The sequence below is a fragment of the Paramormyrops kingsleyae genome, chromosome 16, assembly GCF_048594095.1.
Source record: "Paramormyrops kingsleyae isolate MSU_618 chromosome 16, PKINGS_0.4, whole genome shotgun sequence".
Lineage (NCBI taxonomy): Eukaryota > Metazoa > Chordata > Actinopteri > Osteoglossiformes > Mormyridae > Paramormyrops > Paramormyrops kingsleyae.
In genome coordinates, this window is record NC_132812.1 from 8,672,827 (window position 1) to 8,694,282 (window position 21,456).

The following is a 21,456-nucleotide window of genomic DNA, read 5'->3' on the forward strand; positions in this document are numbered from 1 at the left end:
TGCTACATTTCATTAGGACTTTCTGTGCCATTGTATAAGGTGATAGGGCATAACCTTAGATTTTGTGTCTTTTAATATAGCAACCGTATGTGTTTAATATAACCCATGTATAAAATTTCGTATTAGCAATTACTTAATACATTGTCTGAGGATGGTGCAGTGGTTAGCACGGTTGCCTTATGTCATCTTATGGTTGTCTCTAGGTACGCCCCCCCAAGTCTAAAAAAATGTTAAATGGTCTATGGGTGTGCATGGTGTGCTCTGTGATGGGGAGGTGCCATGATCCTGCATAGAACAAGCCGGTATCAAAAATGGATGCAATACATTGTACTTAAGTATTCTTATTTACAATGGGGGATTAAATATATTGGTAGCCAGTCAAGATAAAGAATATCCTTCAAAGTGGTGAGGTTAGTAGAAAATTACAATTGTTCACAATTGCATTGACTGGAGAGTCACATTGTCAAAGCCACTGGTAAAATGACTGGATAAAGAAGAGTCTGCTACTGTAAGGGGTGTGTGTCTGTCATATAACAGTACCTAAAATGTCCCAAAACAACATTTTTCTTTTTAAAAAGAAGAAAAAAACAGTTGAGTGCAGAAATCACTGGGGGACAGAATCATGGCTTTAATCTCACTGACAAATTTTAATTTTTTTTTTTAATTTAAATTATATGAAAAACGTACTAGTACATTTGGCTACAATAGTGGGTGTTGTACTTACCTTCGCACTGCAACAGTCAGAATATTTACAAAGGTTCTCTGAATCTCAGACAGTTTATAGGAAAGTGCTGCTGGCCAAATATTTCAGCATTAGGTCTGTATCAGTCGTTGTTTGACTGTGGAATGTCAGATTTCAAATATATGGCTATAGTAAATTTATTTTGAAACATTTCATTCCTTGTCTGCTGAACATGTATTGCTTTATCAATCTCTCATCAAAATCATTTAATGGCTCCTGAGGAACTCTCAGAACTCTTATATAAGCGTGTTTGAGAGCCCTCCCTCATCTACCTGATCAGGAGGGAACGGGAGCTATTTCTGCTGGTCTGCCTGACTGCTGTCAGTATGTAAATTTAACTTTAAATTATACAATCATTCTTAAAAACTGGGCCATCTGGGACCACTGTGGTCCAATCCCTGAGGTGACTAGTGATAGCAGGTGTTATAAGCAGCACAGGAAGGATATCATACATTTAATGTCCAAAAGGCTGCACCTTAAAATGAAGCACCTGTCAGAACAGGTTAATCTTATGTTCCAGAACAACCAGCTTGTTCTCAATGGCAGGGTTATCTTTTTAGATGAATAATAATACACATATAGAAACCATAATATATATTTAAAAAATGTTCATTCCAGGATACAGAGACTATCCATCCATTTTCCAAACCACTTATCCTTCTGGGTCGCGGGGGGTCCGCAGCCTACCCCGGAAGCTATGGGCACGAGGTGGGGGAACAATCCAGGATGGGGGGCCAGCCCATCGCAGTACAGAGACAATAAAAGAATAAATATCGTCATGTAGAAACATCTTTTATTTATATAAGATATGTGACAAGAAAGAAACTACAATAATGTTTTAATTTTGACAAAAAGTAACATTTCGACTATCAGTGGCAGAACCACTGCTTGGAAAATGAGCCTAGCATCACATCTTTCTAACAATCCTCCGAACCTTATAGAACCTCTTAGAAATCCTTATATGGCAAAAATTGCATGTTTCCATTTGCTTGGTTTATTGGTTTAAAAAGAGCCAGGGTTTTATCTTATATGACATAAACAATAATTAACATTTTTAATCCATTTGAGCCATGCAAATACTCCACAGTGAAGGCTACATCAAAAACATCAGTCTTTAAGGTGCTTATTTAAGCTAATCTTAAAGTGTAACAGAAATTATTGCTAATATTTACTAGCTGCATCCATCGGCCAGTGACATATTTTGGAAGCTTGGGGCATGCACACAACCAACTAGTCACTGCATCCAGATCAGGTAAACGCATATGTTCAAATGAAACGCACTATAAGATACAATGCACTGAAGAAAACGCCATTGTTATTTGTTCCACAGCAAAGGTGCATCTTAAAAGAATGTGCTCCTTTTGTTAAAGTTGATTGACATCGCAGCGCTGTGCTCATCATCACTGGAACATGCAGCCAAGCTAGTCGGTGAAGCCCGTTTTGAATGTAGCAGTTTACTTCCGACCCAGTATTTCTGCAAGTTTCTTCAGCCGCTTCTTCAGCTCCAGGGGAAACTTCTCATAGCACTTTTTGCACACTGGCTTCATGTCAAACTCCACAAACTTGTTCCTGGACACAAATGGTTGCAGTGTGACAACATGCAGAGGGTTTACAGAGTATGTTTTGCATGCTAATTATGCACCAAATGGACCAACAAATGGACTGCAGACATTACAGTGTCTGAAAAGGCCCCCCAGAGTCTCAGAATCAGAGGAATAAGGGGCCATCTCACTTTGTCTTGAACTGTTGAAGTGGCTTGCTAAGTCGACACCCACTCAGAAAAGTGGTACTCTAGGTAGCCACCCATGTCGCCTAATGGGCTGACCAGAATTGTGAGAGGAAAATAATGAATGAATACATTTATCAATAGAAGTTTACACACCAAGAGGAGAATGGAAAGGAAACGGAAAGCAAGGCAGAGAGAAGGACACTAACCAAAGATGTGACATGAGAAGCTGAGGATGAGGGACAGAAGGGTTTAGAGACAGATGCCAGCTTTCTTCTTCTTGTCTTTGGCGTCACGTTCCCGCTTAGCGAGACGGAACTTGAGCTCCTCGGGCAATCGCTCATAGCAGTGCTTACACACCGGCCTGAGGTCCACCTCCACAAATTTGTCCCTAGCACAGGCATGGGGTGTGGGCAGAGTGGGATGTGTTGCGGGGGGGGGGAGTATGAGAGAAAATGTAAAGGACAGACTTCGAGGTGGATAGAACAGCTAGGAAATAGGCAAAACAGAACACAGTGGCTACTCAGAACTGACAGATGTGCTATTAGTGAAAAAAAAGACGACAAAAATGTTTTCCTCATCCCTGCTGATTATTACACACAGTCTTGAACTGCCAGGAGAAACATCTCCATCTAGTCGATATCCATGGTTACTGTCAGGGTCAGGACCCGTCTGCCTCCGCCTGTCATGTCCCCCCCCCCTCTGGCCAACAGGTGTCGCTGGCCTTTCTGCCCGCCTCCCTGTTGCTTCCTCCAATCCTTGTGTGTTTTGCCTGCTCCCTGGATTGTCACTTAGCTTACTGCGTCGAGTGTGTGGCTCTGACACTGATTCTCCCAAATTATGGGTTTGAAGCTGACCAGTCACCAACCTCACCAGTTATCTGTGTTTGTCAGTTTTCTGTTCCTCACTGTTTGTTTTGTGTCTTAATTCCTGGGCTTGGTTTACCCTCCTTTTGTTCTGTTCTGGTTTTGTTTCGTAATTGATTAGCTTTGCTTTGTATTCCCAGTGCCAGAATATGTCTAAGCCTTAGTTCTGTGTTCATCTTGGTTTAGTAGTTCCACCTGTTTGTCGTTCCTGTGTCTCCTCTGATTGGTTAATTGAGTATTGTGGTACACCTGTCCCTTGTCTGCCCTGATTCCCTATGCATATTTAAGTGACTGTGTCCACTCTGGTCTTTAGTCATTGTGTGTGCATGTTACTGTGTGTCGTCTCTCTGCTTGTTTTTTCTAGTTCCTGATTCCTTTGTTGCCTGATTTCCCCAGTATGTTGATTTATGGTTCCCTGTTATTTTGCCCATTTAGTTCTGACCCCTTGTGGTCCTGTGTGTGTCTGTTTTAGTTTCTTTAATAAACCCCCATGTGTCTCAGAGCCGCCAATGGATCATCACCCTTTTTTCTCACCAACCCCATGCTGCGCCATAACCGGTTACCAATAGGTAGATCATACAGAAGACAACATGACTCATCACCATGCCACTATACAGCATTTCCGTGCATCTATAATAAGTGATTTGGAGACCAATAACATTTCTCTGATGTTACATTGTTACAGTAATGTAGTCCATAACGAGGAAGAACACCTCGTAAATTCAAATATAACATTGCTTCACATTTATAAAATGAACACTGGTTCTTATTGTAGGCTGGTTTTAATTCCCTTAAACCAATGAGGAAAAACTGCAACAACAAAATGTTAAATGTCACAGTACGTCAGAATTTGGGCAGACAAACACAACTATACCAAATGTGAACCAATATGAGGGATGTATAACTTGTCTGTCTCTTAGGTTGTTTTTGAGATTTTTTGAATTCCATGATGAAGAGATACCAATATCCCCTTAAAGATAAACTATGTCCCTCATTACTTACTTGAGTGTGAGTTTGGTGTTGCAGGTGGAGCAGGAAAAGCAGTTAATACACCAGGCCTTGTTGAGTGCAGAAACCACTGGGGGACAGAATCACAGCTTTAATCTCATTGATAGACATTGCCATTGTTACAATGACTGGTCTGGTTAAATACAAATGCATAACATTGAAACCCATGACATTGTATTTAGACATTCATGTGTTAAGGATTCTGTAGGATGGGAACTTGCTAGGCATGATGGGAGGCAGGGCCAAGTGACAGTCTTGGTTTGGGATGATTCACGACCCTACTGCCCTTTCGGCCCTTATGTATATAATATGTAAGTCGGACATGAGTCAGGGACAGACCCAGAGAGAAGGAGCAAATTGTAGAACCCAGATACCCAATTAAGGTTCTGTTGTTGGTCATCTTAACTGCTGAAGCAGCATTTTTCTGTTATAATAATATTACTGAAAAAAACTGAAAACACTGTGTTAGGTGTATTGGTTTGCAAACCTGCTAAATCCTGCCAAAGACTCATAGACTCTCACGTACAGTATACTGTATAGTGTAAGAATGCATTGTTTCATTGTACAATAGGATTAATTTAGCAAACTCACCGTCTCCCTCAATCACACGATTGCAGTGATAGCAGACATCACCAAAGAGCTGCAAGACACGGGAAAACAATTGTTTGCTTTATTAGGTTGCTACATGCTATTGACTCAAAGCTGATCAGAACTGAAAGCAGCTAAATACTATATTACCAATAGAGGGCAGTATAGCACACACCTGAGCAGGGATTTGCAACCCTTCTTAAACTAGGGAGCCTGTAATGTGTGATGACAGGGTCACGGATCGCAGTTTGAAACACTCTGCATTTGAGGGAATGTGGCACCAACAGTGCCAATGCCCATTTCACCAGTACAGGTTGCAAAAATGAGGCACAAGGAGCTAAAAGCTCAGCATAATGTGGTATAGAGCTCTGCTGTAAATGCAGGCCTGGTAGCAAACATGGCACGGTGCCAAAACAGAAAATTAACACATCATAATTTTGTTTCTTTATCAGAGGCTTACAGAATTGCATTATAGTTTCTAAAAGTTATAACACTTTTTAAAACAGTTGTTTGCATGCTGATTACAGTGTTGTTCCATAAGATCATTGTGCTCAATAATACTATATCAGTGGTCAAAACTCTGTATAGCAAGTAATTTGCTAAAACTGGTTTTCCTCTGATTATTTAATGAAAAAAAATGCCCCCCCACCCCCAAAATTAACCCTACCTGATTGTAGTGTGTCTCACAGTAAGCCAATCCTTTTCTTTCATAGTGACGATGTCCGAGGAATGGTTTCTCGCACTTTGCACACACGAAATGCTGCAAACACACGGCACCAGTGAGTCAATTCAGTGATTTGCTGAGACATGGGGGTTACAGTTGCTATTATAGTTATCAAATATGGCAGTACAGGAAATTTAGAAAGGAATACAAAGTGCTGAGAATATTACTGCATTGTTGCTTTTGTTTACTATTATTGTTTATTGTATTTTTGAACTGCACAGTAAATAAAATACATAAGATACATAAATTTTATACCACAGCTTTGGTAAATGCTGTTTTCTTATTGGCTTGATTATTTTCGTCTAGCCTAATAACAATCCTATATTAATGCATCTTAATGTTTCATTAAACATGTTAATATAAATACCTGTGTGACTTTTTACTCATAAATAAGCAGTCATTCGTATCACCATCATTTTCCTTCATGTTCAAAATGCAAGTTTTGTAACTTAACGGACTTGTTGCTTCCAGTAGCCGGACCAGACGTTCTCTGCTTATAGGGATTATATTTTTAAGAGCACACTGGAACACTGTTAAATGCTAATTAAAATCATGTGCTTCTGAAAAATTAATAGCAAGGTACTTATTTTATTAATCTTTTTTGTTTGTTAGCTGCGGTATAAGCGGGATAAACCAGAAGGAGATGTGTGGTTATATGAAAATTATCAACTCCAACTTGGTGTAATGCGGAGGTAATTGATTTTTTTTCCGTATATACATGCACCTCGTCGTGGTTTATCCCTTAGTTATTATTTTCACATCCAAATAAGGAACAACTGGAAAATGCCCAAAAGAATTCTCATGTCTGGACTCTAGTCCTTATAGGCATCCTATCAATGTCATTACAGGACTTGACAGGGATGTGATGCAGCAGCATACAGACCTCCACATGCCACTGCTTGCCCATGGCATTGACTACCCGCTCCTCGATGGGCCTGCGGCAGGCTCCGCAGATGGGCACCCCCATTTTGTCATGACAGGGCAGGCAGTACAGTTCTCCCTTCAGTTCCCGGGCATCGGCAGTCAGCTCCTTACTGCAAAGAGACGAGAAATGAGAGTCATAGATGGTTAATCCTGCATCCATAAACTGGATAAGGCCCCATTACTCAACTCACGGTCCTCAAGGTCTGAGTACTGCTGGTTTACCAGCCTTCCTTTACCTGTGAGCCAGGTGTGAAGCCTCTGACCAATCAGAATCAGTCATTATTAAACTAACTACCTGGGAGAACTGAAAACAAGGCCTGGATTTGGACTCGAGATTTGAAGAGCCCTGGGATAACGTATTTTAAAAGTGGCTTATTGGACATTACTAAACCAACGAGGGCATTACACATTTTTGACACTAGATGGCAGTATATTTTCTTTTGTACTGAATCTCTTTCCTGAGCTGTGCTTAGGGTCCAGCAGGTGAACAACTAAAAGATTCAGTTATGTAATGGAAAATTTGCAAGTGATCAAGAGACGGTTGTCTAAATTCTATGCCAGATGTGGAGCAGGCGGTTTTCTGTTTGGGCGACTTTTGCACAGTGACTGAGCAGCGGATGTCTTGGTTACGTGCGTAGCTGTTGGGCAAACGAGGAATGATTTCCTGCCTAAACATCTAGTCTTATTGACAGCTCATGCCTGGGTCATGGGGAGGCTTCTGGATCACACAGTATTCGTAGTGCCCGATGTGTCCTGATCCAGGAGAGCGGTGATGTATGAGCGTGCTCAGGTTACGCCCCCAAATAAATGGCAGGATGAAGGCCGGCAAGGAACCCACCCGCAGTTGGTGCAGTTAAAGTGGTCGGGGTGGTACGGGTCATTCTTGAAGATGAGAGGCTGATCGTCGATAATGGCGTGGCATTTCTGACAGATGTACTTGCCCAGGCCTCTCGCCTTCTCCCGGTTGTGACATGTGCGGCACAGATGCCTGTGGGGACCAATCACAGCCAGTAAGGGACTGACGTACCATGACCACAGCCAGTAAGGGACTGACGTACCATGACCACAGCCAGTAAGGACAGCCATTAATAATACTGTGCAGTTAGCAGTTTTACAGTCACCTCATTCTCATTGACGAGGATTAGGGGTGAAAGAGCCCCGTCAATGTGAAAATTCACAAATGACACTTGGGCCCATCATTAAAAGTGCAAAAGTAACGTCACTGACAAGTTTAAAAGTTAATGCGAGAAAAGCAAGATTCCATGGTCAGCAAGGACAGCTGACGTGCGAGGGAGGCTGGTTGCCAAGGTGATAGGCATACCCAAGCTAAGATGTGTAGATCCTACAGTTTTTTAAAAAAATCAAAAACAACTTTTGATATTAAAAATATAGTACGCACTTGCACTAACAAATGTTAAATAACACTAACATTAATATATGATATGATTTTACATGATCCAAATCTTATCCAAACAACCTTAATATATTTCTGACTTATGCATCATCTTTCGGGCAGATCCAAAAATGTTCCAGTTTAATTGATTATAGCCAACTTGCAAATAATTCAAACCGCAAATGTCAAATTCGTGAATCTTGAGGAGCGGCCGCATTAAGGCATTGTAACAGGACAACTCATAAACACATTGCTCAAGGCCACATGCATAAATAAGGAAGATTCAACGCCGACTTATGATATATTATGTTATGTTAATTTATTGTATTTTATTTTATTTATTTTTTGATTTTATGTATTTTATGTTCCTATGTTCAGCACTTTGGTCAGTGGTTGCTGTACGTAAAGGGCTTTATAAATAAAGTTGACTTGACTTGACTTGTTTTCTGTTAGCACAAATTCTGTTAGCGCGTTAAGTTATGCTAACAGGTGGGCTTACCTGCCGGCGTTCTTAACGAAGCCCACGTCGGCCAGCACTGTCTGGCAGATGTCGCAGCAGAAGCAGTTGGGGTGCCAGCTGTTGTTCATGGCCTTAATGACACGGCCAATGATAAATTCCCCTAGAGGACGAAAAGGGGAGTGTACCAAAGGTGAAAGATGATGCAGCAGGACAGACAGGGCAACACAAGCACACAGCGCACTTAACCAATATCAGGGACTCAGATGTGTCCTTCTGTGATGCATATGCATGCATGTAGCGATAGCTTTCATGAAATGGCTGTAATGTAAAAATTATGTATAAGATACTGTTGATGTTTTGGGTTCCCACTCATAATATAAATACCTAAATATAATGCCCAATAAGTAATTAATGCAATAAATGTCCTTTTTTTTGTGTGTGAGCATGTGTCCTGTGATGGACTTGCAGGTCACCTAGGGCAGACCTGGGCAAAAGCAAAGTCATGCATAAAACCTCATAACTTTAACAGATACTGTGAAGGCATCCAAAAGCACAGGTCAGGGTGGGCCGCAGAGTATAAGCGCTCCCATACTGACCACACTGATGACAGCAGGGCGCGAACAGCATCTGGAAGTCATGCTCACAGTACTTCCTGCCTTCAAACTGCAATCACAGAAACCGTAAAAGAGAGACATCATCACAATGGAACACACTGCTTTAAAGATACATCACTAAACCTACATATATTACATCAAGCTGTATATTAAAACGTAATAGAAAAAGAACCAAAAGCAGGCTATGATACACTGTGGCACGCAGCAATACATACTGTAGGAAACACATTGTTTGTGTCACAAATCAGAAACACAAAGTGTGATTATCAGTCAAATCATGTTGGTGGAATCTAGACTAAATTTCTACAGTTTATTGAATTAATAAAAATAGTCCAGAGTATTTCTATGTTATATCCTTCATCTATATTTCCTAGCTCTATCAGGTTGTACTTCTCTTTCCAACATTTTTATTACCTCTAGGGGGCAGCACTGATCTGTGTTTGCCCTGGAGGTGCATCCATAGGCTTTACGTCCTGTGAAGCACTATTCCTTAGTAAAAACTCCTTTTAATACTGTGTCTCACAGGCCACCGGTTAACTCCTGGCCAACTCAGGATAACCTCTTCACTCCCACAGACATAAATCAATACAGCAGCTAAATCCTAAAGTGAACTCCGGCATCTTTAATCCGAAATAAATACATTAACGTATCTCAGTAGCCATGACTAAAACCTGCATCAGGTAGTGAACTATGTACACCAAGTTCCTTATCTTCAAAATTAACCTTCAGCGTTCTGTTCATGTGACTCGTGTTTGAACAAAAACAAAGCTAATGCTGCATTTAAAGTGACTTCTAATAAAACATACTCAAGCTGAACTCTCTGTACAGTAATCATTCCTGAGTTTTACAAAATTAAGACCTAAAATCACTGAAGAGTTTTGAAAATGTTTGCCAAGACGGTTTTGAATGAGACCAAAGTGTTTCAAAAAGAAACTGTAACATTACTAACAACGTTGTTAATAAACTATCTATTAACGTGACAGAACGCCAGTCATAATTCGGATACTAAGTACCATATGCGAGCTAATCGAACAAAAAAATTCCACAGGGAACAAAATGTGTGCTGCAGAATCTGAGCTCAGGACGGAGAGAGGCGTACCTCGTAGAAAAGGCCGTCGGGAAACTGCTGGAAGCACTGTGCACACACGAAGCACTGCTGGTGGTACAGCTGCCCGTTGCTGTTGACGATTTTCTCTGCCGGGGCGAAGCCGTATTTGCAGCGCTCGCAGATGGCATTCGCCAGGGCATTTGCCATGTTGCTGCAAACCAGAGAAAGAAGACGCCACCTTCACCCTTACTGCTTCATTACTTAGCGCTATGAAAAGAATTTACCAAAAGAACACGTGTTTTAACAGGTTCATGTTTTCTGGAGCTGCACCATGATTATGCAATGCTTGCGCAATACTTATAGCAAAGGTGGAGTAAGCACAGTATTCCATGTGGGAATTTTAAATTATTTAATGGTTTATTGTAATAGGCATATATATAGCTTGCAAAATTAGCTCTTCAATAAAATTAGTTGTATTTTTCGTGTCTAGTTTTATAGCTTTTTGGTCTGAAGTGAATCTGCCACTTTACTACTATTTGTGGTTTTTGTCCAAGGACTCCTGGTAAACTGAACAGGAGAATTAATCGCATAGATTGTTGTATACTTTCTTTTAAAAACTGATTGACAGAAGGTGATATGGCAGATATTGATACTATGATAATGAAAAAAATAGACCATGCATCTGCTGAAAACGTAAATTCCACCTTCATAAATGTAAAAATCATAACTAGCATAACAGCCTTTTGCATCCCTCAGTAAAAAATACAAAAATCTTACCTATAAGAATTGCTGATAGTTATGATACATGTGCCAAACAAATAAACAGGACAAGACACACTACTGTGTAAATATGCACAAACATGCATTTACTAATAAATCTAAACTCATTCTGCTGGCTTCAAGAAAGTAAAGGAGAATGAGACGGGATGTTCTACTGCTTCGTTTCAAAGGTCAAAATTCCTGTGGTGTCTCTTGGATAACACATACACCGGGAGACCATTTACGGCCCTAACCAAGCAGCAAAGCTGTGCTTTTACAACAGCAGTAACAGGGACATGGAAGCTGAAAGGATACTCAGTCTTGGGAAATGGGCCGTGTTACATCTACAATCTAGTTGCAACACAAATGTTATACAGTAGGGACCTGCCATATTGTGTCATAGAACATGTTTACCGGACGTGTTTCCAATAATATTTGTGAGTTCAGTATAGCAGAGCCGACAGTCTTGGTCTTATCAACTGCTCTGTCTCCAGTGTTGGTGCAATTTACAGGGAAACCAAAATATTCACAAATCACTGATTTAAGTGACATGGAAGAGTTTGAGCTCTCCTGCACTAGCCATAACCAACTCACAGCCACAATTAGCACATTTTCCATGTTGATCGCCTACTTGAATTAGAGAATTTAGGTTTCGTCCATGATAAGGAATGTATTCATTAATTTCACTGTGTATTCCAAATGCAGCAGCATATGAAGAATACATTACCATTATAGCTCCCGTCTGTACTTTAAACATAGACCTGAACTGTTCTTCTGCAAAAACTATTGAGATACATATCAAATCAGCAAACATATATTGATATAATATCAATCTGAGAGGTCTCTGCTAATGGCCACCCCTACTCAGCAACAGTGGCTAAACACTGAAAATCAACTCAGCAATTCAAGGAGCATGAAACATCATAACAGTTTTGCAAGATGCGGAAGACAATCCTCCAAGACCACAAGCATGACAGCATGCAGTGAAAATGAAGAAACCATGACATGTCAAAAGATTATGGAACGAAAAACCTTTAATGTGAGCATATAGTTCATCTTATACTGTTGAGGACTTGCTTCTGTGAATCCACAGCTCAGTTTTGCTGATTATGACTATAAAAGGATTTGGCCTGACAGTCTGTTCTGGAGAGTGGATGAAATGATCACACACTGCACGGTTTTTCCACTGCAGCCAGCAAGCATCTCCCTGTGTCTCATTCCAGAGGAATTTCAGCCATCACAGAGCAGTAGGTGCTCCTCTATATTCAACTCAGAGCTGGAGAATCAATATTCATCAGCTGTCTTTGGGGAGGGGTCTCCTGTGAAGCCTCTGGTATATTTAGAAATATCTGAAAACTAAATTGTTTCTAGGTAAGGAAGTGTTTTAGGAGATTATGAGCATTAGTATATTTGTGTTTTAAGTAGCAGAAGTGACTTGTGCCCAAGCAGGGTTTCATTTCACAGTGAGGTGTCCCCACTGCTGTTGATGACAGGCCTCCCTGCTGGTCGCCTCTCCCTGTTCAGTGTAAGGACACTCCTTTCCTGGAACTCCATCCTACAGAGTTTTCCAATAATCAGCTTCATTATCACCCATCTTTTACCAGATTAATTCTATTGTTTTCTTTCATTCTTTTGCAGCCGTCTTTGTTCACTTTCCTGGGCCACAATGACACATTTATACACCTTGCAAAGGCCACTGTATATAAATTATAAATTAATACATTATGAAATTTAACATCAGTCGATCTTAGAAATCCACATATTACCTTATCAACCAAGGTCTTTTATGAACCAGATTACTTTACAGTCACTTTAAACACTTAATTAAAGTGAGAAATCTCAATAAAATGCCGGTCAGGCAGCCTGATCACTGGTACATCAACAGGACTCCCTTGCAGCGCTACCGTTACCCTCGTTCTAATTTATCAAGAATCTCAGTACCATCCCCAAACTCTCAGCTATCCGGAATTTATTGAATACTTCAAGCACTTTCGTTATCAGACCCAGAATGAGATTTATTCTAGTTGTGAACACTTATTGCTGACAGATTCAAGCTCGTAGTCTTTGTTTGGCAAAGACCCCTGAGATATCACGAGCCCCTACTCCTGTCCCTCGTGCAGCTGGCATGGCGGGCACTTACAAGCGCGCATAAAAGTCGCAGAACTCCTTGTAGACTTTGATGTCACTGCGCCTCCTCTGCAAGTTGGAGACGGGAACTTCATCCTGCCCCCCATTCACTTGGTGTTCCCTGTTCTCCTCCGCCTGGTGCTCCCCGTTCTGGGGGATTCCTTGGGAAATCATTCCTGATCGTCCGCTGGCCTGCGTTGGGAGCGAGGCGTCCAATTACACGCCGGAGCAGAGGAACCGGGAGATGGGCTAAGAGGGACCCTGCTGATCCAGGGACAGAGCACTCTGTGCCCCGTTAAATCAGACTGCCTGTCGCAGTAAGGAATGGGCTGGGCGACTCCTTCAAAATAAGAGTCTGCAGCAGAGCTGAGAGCTCAAGGTTATCAGTGTCCTACTCTGCTACACATGGGGGGCAGGGGGGTGGCATTACAAGGAGACCTTGCTTTTAAAATACAACGTATTAAACTCTGCCACTGGATGAATGAAAGACTCGCAGAGAAGGGCTCAAAGCCTATACAGTCTAAATGTTTTAATTCTTCCTGCTGTTGTCATACATCTGTTCCTTGAATTGATGAGCTTCCAAAAATGCATTACATCAAGAATCCTGTGAAGGCATACCGGTCCAGATCTGGGGGAGTCCGAAACAACGGAAATGTTCAGCTTCATTAATGTCAGTCAGAAGATGCGCATGGCTGTAAATATCACCCTACTGCTCGTTTTCAGGAAGCTCACAGGCAGAAATGAACGGTCCAATCCAGTGCTGCATCATCGGCAGTTTCTTTCCCACGATTATTAGCCAGTTAGCAACACTGTACAAGATTTCAGCTGTCATGACATTTTAAGTAAAAAAAAAAGGAAAGAATCTTCAAGCCTCTACTCAAATGTTTTTCCTGTCTGATAATCCTCCAATTGGAAATGATGTATTTCATCAATTCATGTTCATGATTTTCCTTTTTTTTTTTAACTTTCCCTTTTCTTGTACAATAGGTGGAGCGTCAATATGCTACAGGCCACGGGTATCCATCTCCACTGCGGCTGCGGTTAGTGCAGCTCCTACCATGGGACTTTTAAACAGGAGAGACATTCATGCACTGGTACAGCCTTCTGCATGCTCTCATCTTCCCACAAATAGACAGCCTGTGGTGTTACATCTCCAAACTAGGCACTTGGCTTTGGGAGCTGCCTCGTGGCTGTGTGTGTGTCTGTGTATGTTTATAGGGTAGAGGCCAGTTTCTCCCTGCCCTACATTCCCATACAAGACAGTCATGATGGGCAGCTCTAGCAGATTAAGTACGCCTCCTTTATCCCAAATCTAGGTCTGGATCACATACTCCATTTACAGAACCACAGACAAATTCCAGAGAGCTCCCAAGCTGGTAAGAATTCAAGGACCAGGGTTTTACAGGATTAAAGAAAATTATATCGGTGGATTCCCATGTGGCTAAGTTGATGATTCTATATATATCACTCAGATATATAAACTGCATTTGAGTGTTGATCACTTCAAACCCACTTTTTAAGACAAACAGGATGTACAAAGGTGATGGGGAGGTGAGTAGCTCAGTGGATTAAAAGGCACAGGTCCAGAAGGTCACGGGTTCAAGTCCCATGGCCTACAGAGAGAGATATTACTGTTGGCCCTCAACCACAACTACTCCAGGGACATGGACTGACCCTGCTCCATGACCTCAGGCTTTCCTCACTGGTACATTTGGACAAAAAATACATTTTCTAAATAATGAAATTTAAACGAAAACGGGCAAAGTCAGCAGCTGCAGTCACACACAGTGTGGTCTAAGGCTAAGGGAAGAGCTTCAGTAGGGCTTTGGTGGTCTGCATCATCGTCACCAGCGGGAAGCACATTCCCGGCTGCATATCTCACATTCCACAGCAACAGGTGGGGCCTCATAGAGGCTGCTTCTGTAAGTCCCCCCCCACCCCCCCCCAGGCCTGCCCGGGTGAAAGGAGCTGCTGAGAGGCATTCGGGGGGGCAGCCCCATGCGCTTTCTTTAGCGTCAGGAGCTGCAATCTCACTCATTAATCATGTTCTGCTTAATATCTACACTTATCTATTAAGCTTGATGGATTCATCCAGCTTCATTTCCACAGTTCGGACTGTTTGACTGGATGAAGCAAAATCTTGACAGCAGATAGATCCTTGGTTTAAACATTGCATATCAGCAATAATGCTTTACAAAGCAAATAGCTATCCTTTGTGAATGGCACCTCAAAAGTGTGCACAGAAGTCATTGCTGCATCAATTTACTATATTATATAACCACAACAAATTATACCCTAATATTTATTGTCCCCATCTGAGTTAACGTGTTGTGGTGATTAATGAGTTGCTGCCCGCGCTTGTAAATAGCCTGGCTGCAGGCAGGAGCAGCCGCTCTGGGGTATCAGCTGACAGTCTGCAAGCAGCACAGCTGACACTGATCCAGGATGCGCATAGGACTGCCTGGTGCCTCTCAGGTACCTATAATTAATCAATGGGGTTGTAATGACCGGAAGGGGGGTGGGGTACCAAGGGGATTAGTCATCCTAAGTATGACTGCGGTACGGAGGCCGTGTCTGACACACTACACCTTTAGGACCTGGGGCTGGCGTCAATGGGGGGCTTCCTCCTGTGCATCATGTGACCATGGCCAGAGCAGTACCCCCAGGAAACAGGGCAATAAACACCAACTCCAATGAGAGGTTCGATAACTGCATTTGCATTGCAATTTTGCATAAATTATGTCAGCAAGGTGACAGATATAGACATATTGTGTGAAATTAAGTGCAGACAAGGACACAATATGCACTTGATTTATCCAAGAAGAAATATTATGCGTTCAACTCACAAGTATGTTCCTATTATTTTACTTAGCCAGATGCCCAGAAGGAAAACAGACATTTATAGAGTGAATTTAAAAGAATCATTAAAATAAGTACAAACAGTCAAATCACAAAGCTCTGATACGGTGCTCTGCTGAAAAAAAAGTGTGCCTTACACGGGAAGAAACAGCAGGTCCATCAGCTTAATTACCTGCCAACTTAGCTGCACGAATCTCCCCAGCATGTATTTTATTGCCATCATACTGGATTAAAGTTTACGTGAAAAATCCAAGATGGCATAAAATCCCATTTCACTTCACAGGGGTCAGTTCTAGTGAGTACATCAGACTCATCTGTAGGCCCATCGTCATGTTTGCCAATAATAAACTGAGGACCAGGTAATAAAGACAGTCTGAGCAACATGAAAGGGATGCTGAAGGCACCTCATTGTTCCACCTCATTACGTAAACAACAAATGAATGAATGCTCCACTGCATACCAGAGGGAGAAGCCAAAGGCCACGCTTACTGGGTAATCGCATGCTCGCGATAACTGCCCTAATACTCCCAAAGTCTCCTGTTACACAGGTACAAAGATCACAGTTGGCCAGGCACTGAAACCATGGTCTGAGCTGTTGTTTGCTTTCCCAGGCACTGTTAGATTGACACTGAGTGCCTCTGAGTTACCTATTCCTCAGCAGACCTTTCAGCTGCAGATCACCACTGCGTTCTGTGCAGCCACTGCGCGGCGTCATCGCGGCCAAACGTTTCAGCGCACCTTAAAGGGGAGTGCTCTAAGAGGAAGCACGTGGACTGTCTTATACGCAAAAGTTAAAGGCTTCTCCGTAAGATGACCAGAACTGCGTCACTGTTTACAGTGTGGATAAGCCCAATTAATGAAATAACCAAAAGACAGACGGGGAAATTTTATTTAAAAATGCTAGCTTTTAAAAATAAACAGCTTCTCTTAACCTAATAAAGAGATTAATTTAGAAACTGGAAGAGGAATAAAGCTAAATGAATATCTGATCATTAGATATAGGAGGTGTAAATATTGATCTTGCCGATTTTCATGTTGGGACGTGGCCATTTTTTAAGACAAACGTTCACTGATGTTTTAGGATGAGGAGGGGAAAAAAACAGGAAAAACCGAAAACTTAAAAAATCGCAAAAGGTACACATGAAGTCCTATCTTTAATATGCAACCACATATTATATCTTTATTTGCAAATTAAAAGATATTAAGAAGCGTTCCTTCTCTTGCAATGTTTGGATTCAGGTGTACATACATAACTCTTATCTTATTAATAAGGAATAACATCTTATATTTACGATCTAGACTCACAAAAGGAGCTGAAGTGTTATACCCATGTATAAATAGATAGATCTCGTGGATATTTCCTGTTAAAAATAGTTTTTACTACATCTTTTGAGGCATTATAGTTTTTAATGCAATGCAATTGAGGTTACAGGATGTAGACTTTCCCATCTCTAAAGGTAAGTCCTTTGGTGGCTCTGCCTGCATGCTTTGGATTGTTAGCCATCTAATCCACAGAGCATCAATCACTGAGGCATGAGATCAGACACAGTTTCCTGGCAGCCCTTCAGCACCTCGTGCAGAGACTGACTGGGGCTTCGTCACATCACCACACTTCGAACGGTCTCTGAGGGATATCGTTGTGAGATACTCAGGGTTATGTTTATGTTTTTCGAAACATGAGACAGGGAAAAACCTGCCAACCTGTAAATGCTATCAAACTAGTCCATCCAAAGCAGGTTCTTGCCAAGTTAACCACATACCGTTTACCAGTACCACAGAAGTTGGTTAACGGAAGCCTCCTATGCTCACCTGAACGGGTCCTGAGCAAGGTGGCCCCCGTAGCTGTCCGGTCGCTCCTGCCTGCGCCGGTAAAGGTCCGAATTGGAGAGCTCCTTCAGCTTGAGGAAATTCATCTTTCCCCAGCCAGCAGCGATGAAAAAGTAATTCCTTGAACACAAGCCTGGGACTGAAAGACCCCACCGGCCTCCCCAGCCAGACAGAAACGCGCACCTGAGCTCCCCAAGATGATCTTCTGTGCCTGGCGGAGCGCCGATGGCTGCAGCGCCTTCAGACGCACCTTCAGCTCACACACCCAGTGCAGTGGCTTAAGGCCACGGGCTCGGTAGCAGTTCCCTTCTCAGCTCCTTGGCCCCTCCCCTTTACTCCCAGCACTGGCCACTCCCAGAGGTGTGCAGGTACAAAGTGGGGGGGGGGAGGAGTGAGGAGGTTGTGATAAACTCCTATGCGACTGTTCCTCTAGATTATTCCACACGTCAGTTTCAGAAACTCACCGACTCCATCACTAGCCGATCAGCAATAAAAGAAAAAGGGAAAATTCCACTGCGATCAATTCAACTTTGTTCTTTGCAGATAACAGGTGATAAATAATCACAATGCGTCATGAAACTTCACTGCAGCACTTAGACGTCACTTTCCTATTACATCATTACAGCCGATCATTTCAGGTTGTTGTGCTGGTCGGTCAATAACACCATTTAAAATCAAAAAGCCAGTCAGGGCCTCAGCGGCAGCCATTTCACTGGCATTTATCTCGCGTTTCTTTCCAGCTTTACTTCCCATTTGCTTTTGGATACCATGTATATCAATACTCTCTCTGCATATTTACACTGGACCATTCTCAGATTGCAGAAAACCATCTTCAGGACCCAGTGACCGATTACTAATATACAGGAATCCCAATATTAAAAGAAAGAATTTCTCATCCACCCTAAAGATATGTGATCGTTCAGACTGGAGTTCCTGCCGAAATACTGGCCTTTAGCATCTGCCTCATACTTTCACGGCACATTTTTTTCAAACCTACAGTCAAGCACATAGAAGTGTTTTCATCATGCATATACTTTTAAAAATCCTAAACCAAATGAAGCCCAATTTGGTCATATGCACCCCCACTTTCACTTTTAGGAACGAGAGCATTTTAATGAAAACAGCAGTTTATTCCAGGAGGAAAAAATAACCTGACCAATAATCCTGCGTATCTGCTGTCTGTAACATTAGCCAAGGAAAAAAAAAAAATATATATATATATATATTTAATTTGTGACTCCATCAGGACAAGAAACAAATTACAAAAAACATTTAAAGTCCATTTATTGTGGTTAAAAAAAAAAACTGGTACAGATGTCGGAATCCATTTTCTGGCTTTTATGACATTGATCGTTTCATCAAACACAAGAACAATGGCAGGTTGGAGTACAGCTCTGCAGAGGAGGCCAGGAGTCTCTCTCCACATCTGCCCACTTCCTGCCTGCACCGATGCCTTAGGAAGGGGTGGGGGATTCCCACCCAAAGCCTGAAGCACATGTGAGAAAATCACCAGCAAACCACAAACCAGACCCAGGCCTTATGAATACGAATGAAACAGCTCCTTCAAACACCAGAAGGACAACAGCCTGCCATTACTGGGGGGGGGGGGGGTGGATTCTGTGGCCCCCTATGGTGGGTTCAGGGACATGTTAATTACAAGCCAAACCTGCCTGTTTCCTATCAGCCTCATTCATCCAAATCAATGCCTGAAAACAAAACTGATGCCGAACTATTAGCAACTAGCAAGGTGTATCCACCAGGAGACAGAGTCATCAACAATTAGTCATCAATAACAGAGAGAGACAGAAGCAAGAGGCATTCGTAAGCGTTTGTGTTTATCTGTATCGATGGACATGAATGTGATTAACCTTCTAGTGTACTCTAAACTGCATTATTGATGAGGTTTTACAAAGTCATAATTAAGAAGGATAGTCCTTTCTGTCAGGTGAAAATATTCGAAAGACAGTTCTGAAATGGGACAGTACAGGGACTACATCAGGATAAGACAAGCGGAAGTATTGACAGAAAAACTACACTTTTAATTAATAATATTAATAAGGCCCATATGTCTAGTTCAGTGAAAAATGTCTATTATGAAGCAATTTAGCTAAACAGCCCACTTCTGTGTGAGATGGGTATATATAGCTCTTTATAAAATGTCCATAATGATCCGCAAGCAAACCTCAAATACTGTACAAGGAATAAACGGAGATACTGAACTCACATACATTGCTGTAAAATATGAAGGTAAATAACACTTCTGATTTGACGTGTATATTACCGCTATTTGAATTTGTGTCGTTGCTGTCTTTAGATATTAGGTGTATTTCAGGCCTAAGTGAAGGTATGTACTGTACGCCCCAGTGAGCTCCGCGTCTCGGACTCTCACCTCGATTTGCCCAGACACGCCGCATTCCTGCGCAACGGCGGCCTCACGGCGTCAGGGGCTGCATGTCTCCCTACTTGGCCCTCACCTCATCGGACTCAGCTATTCCACTGCCAGCGATTCAGCTGATCCTCCAAAAGATATATAGATTTAGTATGTATATATCTTTTTAGTATTTATTGTCCCAGTACCTGCCTGTTTAATAATATTATGCATTTTAATATCAGAGCTGATAAAATAATTAAATAAACATTATTCACATTTTTTTATATTGAACAGATGACAAAATTAGACATACTGAAGGACATGATCTATACATCGATAAAGGCTTACCTCAGCGCTTAGCCTCAGGTAGCACAGGGAATAAGGCCGGGGGGGGCAATACACCACTATGGAATAATAGATGCATTACATTTAAAAACAAATCATTGTATGATAAGGAATGGATGGAGAAAGGCATTTGGTCAGTGTTCCATTTAATGGACAAGAGTGGTGTTATATCATATGAGAGTTTCTGTATTAAATATTTTAATTGTAATCGGGCTAAATTTGGATCAATTGTTAAAGCTATCCCTAATTCCATTATAAATCTGATTAAAGAGACTCTCCTTTATTATAATTCCATGACCTTAAGTTTACCTTCACTGGTAATTGAAGGCTGTAAATTCAGAGAAGGTAAATTATCAAACAAAAATATTAGGAATATATTTAACGATATCTCCTATCCTAGCTTAGTTTATAGAAATTCAATTTATTGTTATTTCCAAAAGGATACCATTCATAGTCTTAGAACTAAATATTTAAAATTTCCCTTATCTCCCAAAATTAAAGAAATTCATTTTAAAATTTTAAATGGAATATATCCATCCAATGAGTGCTTAAGACTTAGATTTGGATTTGATACTAACAAATGTATATTTTGTGATGATATTGAAACTACAGATCATTTGTTTTTTCATTGTATGTATGTAGAGGCATTATGGTTGGACATCCATGACTGGCTTTATTCAAAGGTACGGAACCTTGATAACTTCACCTTAAAGGACATTAGCTTTGGACTTGTAATGAGTAATAGTAAAGATGATCTTTTGGTAAATAACGTCCTTATGTTGGGTAAATTTTATATACATAAGTCTAAGTACTTGAAAGTAAAACCATCATTTTGTGCATTTCATAATGAGTTTATTCTATATACAAAAGCCCTAAAGGTGATGAAAGGTAAAAATGCTGTAAATTTGTTTTCAATTATTATAGAATATGTTTTGCAAGAGAAATTCTAGCCCCCCTGTATGGAGGTATTCTCCTTTTTTTCTTTTCTTTCTTTTCTCTATCCATTTTATTTTATTTATTTTTTATTTATTTTTTTTTTTTTGTATGCACCTGATTTGTAGTAATATAAAGGTGT

General features: G+C 41.2%; 1 protein-coding gene across 7 annotated transcripts; it reads right to left on the reverse strand.

Moving 5' to 3' along the window:
• Positions 1–1,518: 1,518 nt before the first annotated feature.
• Positions 1,519–20,301, reverse strand: LOC111849070 (LIM and senescent cell antigen-like-containing domain protein 1). 7 transcript variants are annotated; one of them, XM_023821607.2, is made up of 11 exons: positions 12,993–14,032; positions 10,145–10,304; positions 9,028–9,094; positions 8,471–8,591; positions 7,417–7,566; positions 6,538–6,688; positions 5,598–5,690; positions 4,934–4,982; positions 4,337–4,412; positions 2,678–2,859; positions 1,519–2,311 (listed from the first exon to the last, which is right to left on the reverse strand). In XM_023821607.2, exons 1-10 carry the CDS (start codon positions 13,151–13,153, stop codon positions 2,721–2,723), a joined length of 1,167 nt encoding a protein of 388 aa, XP_023677375.1. In that variant the 5' UTR covers positions 13,154–14,032; the 3' UTR covers positions 1,519–2,311; positions 2,678–2,720. The 7 variants fall into 7 exon arrangements, with proteins under 7 accessions (XP_023677375.1, XP_023677374.1, XP_023677379.1 ...); XM_023821606.2 differs by having other exon boundaries at positions 1,519–2,562; XM_023821611.2 differs by lacking the exon at positions 12,993–14,032 and adding an exon at positions 20,055–20,301 and having other exon boundaries at positions 1,519–2,859.
• Positions 20,302–21,456: the final 1,155 nt, after the last annotated feature.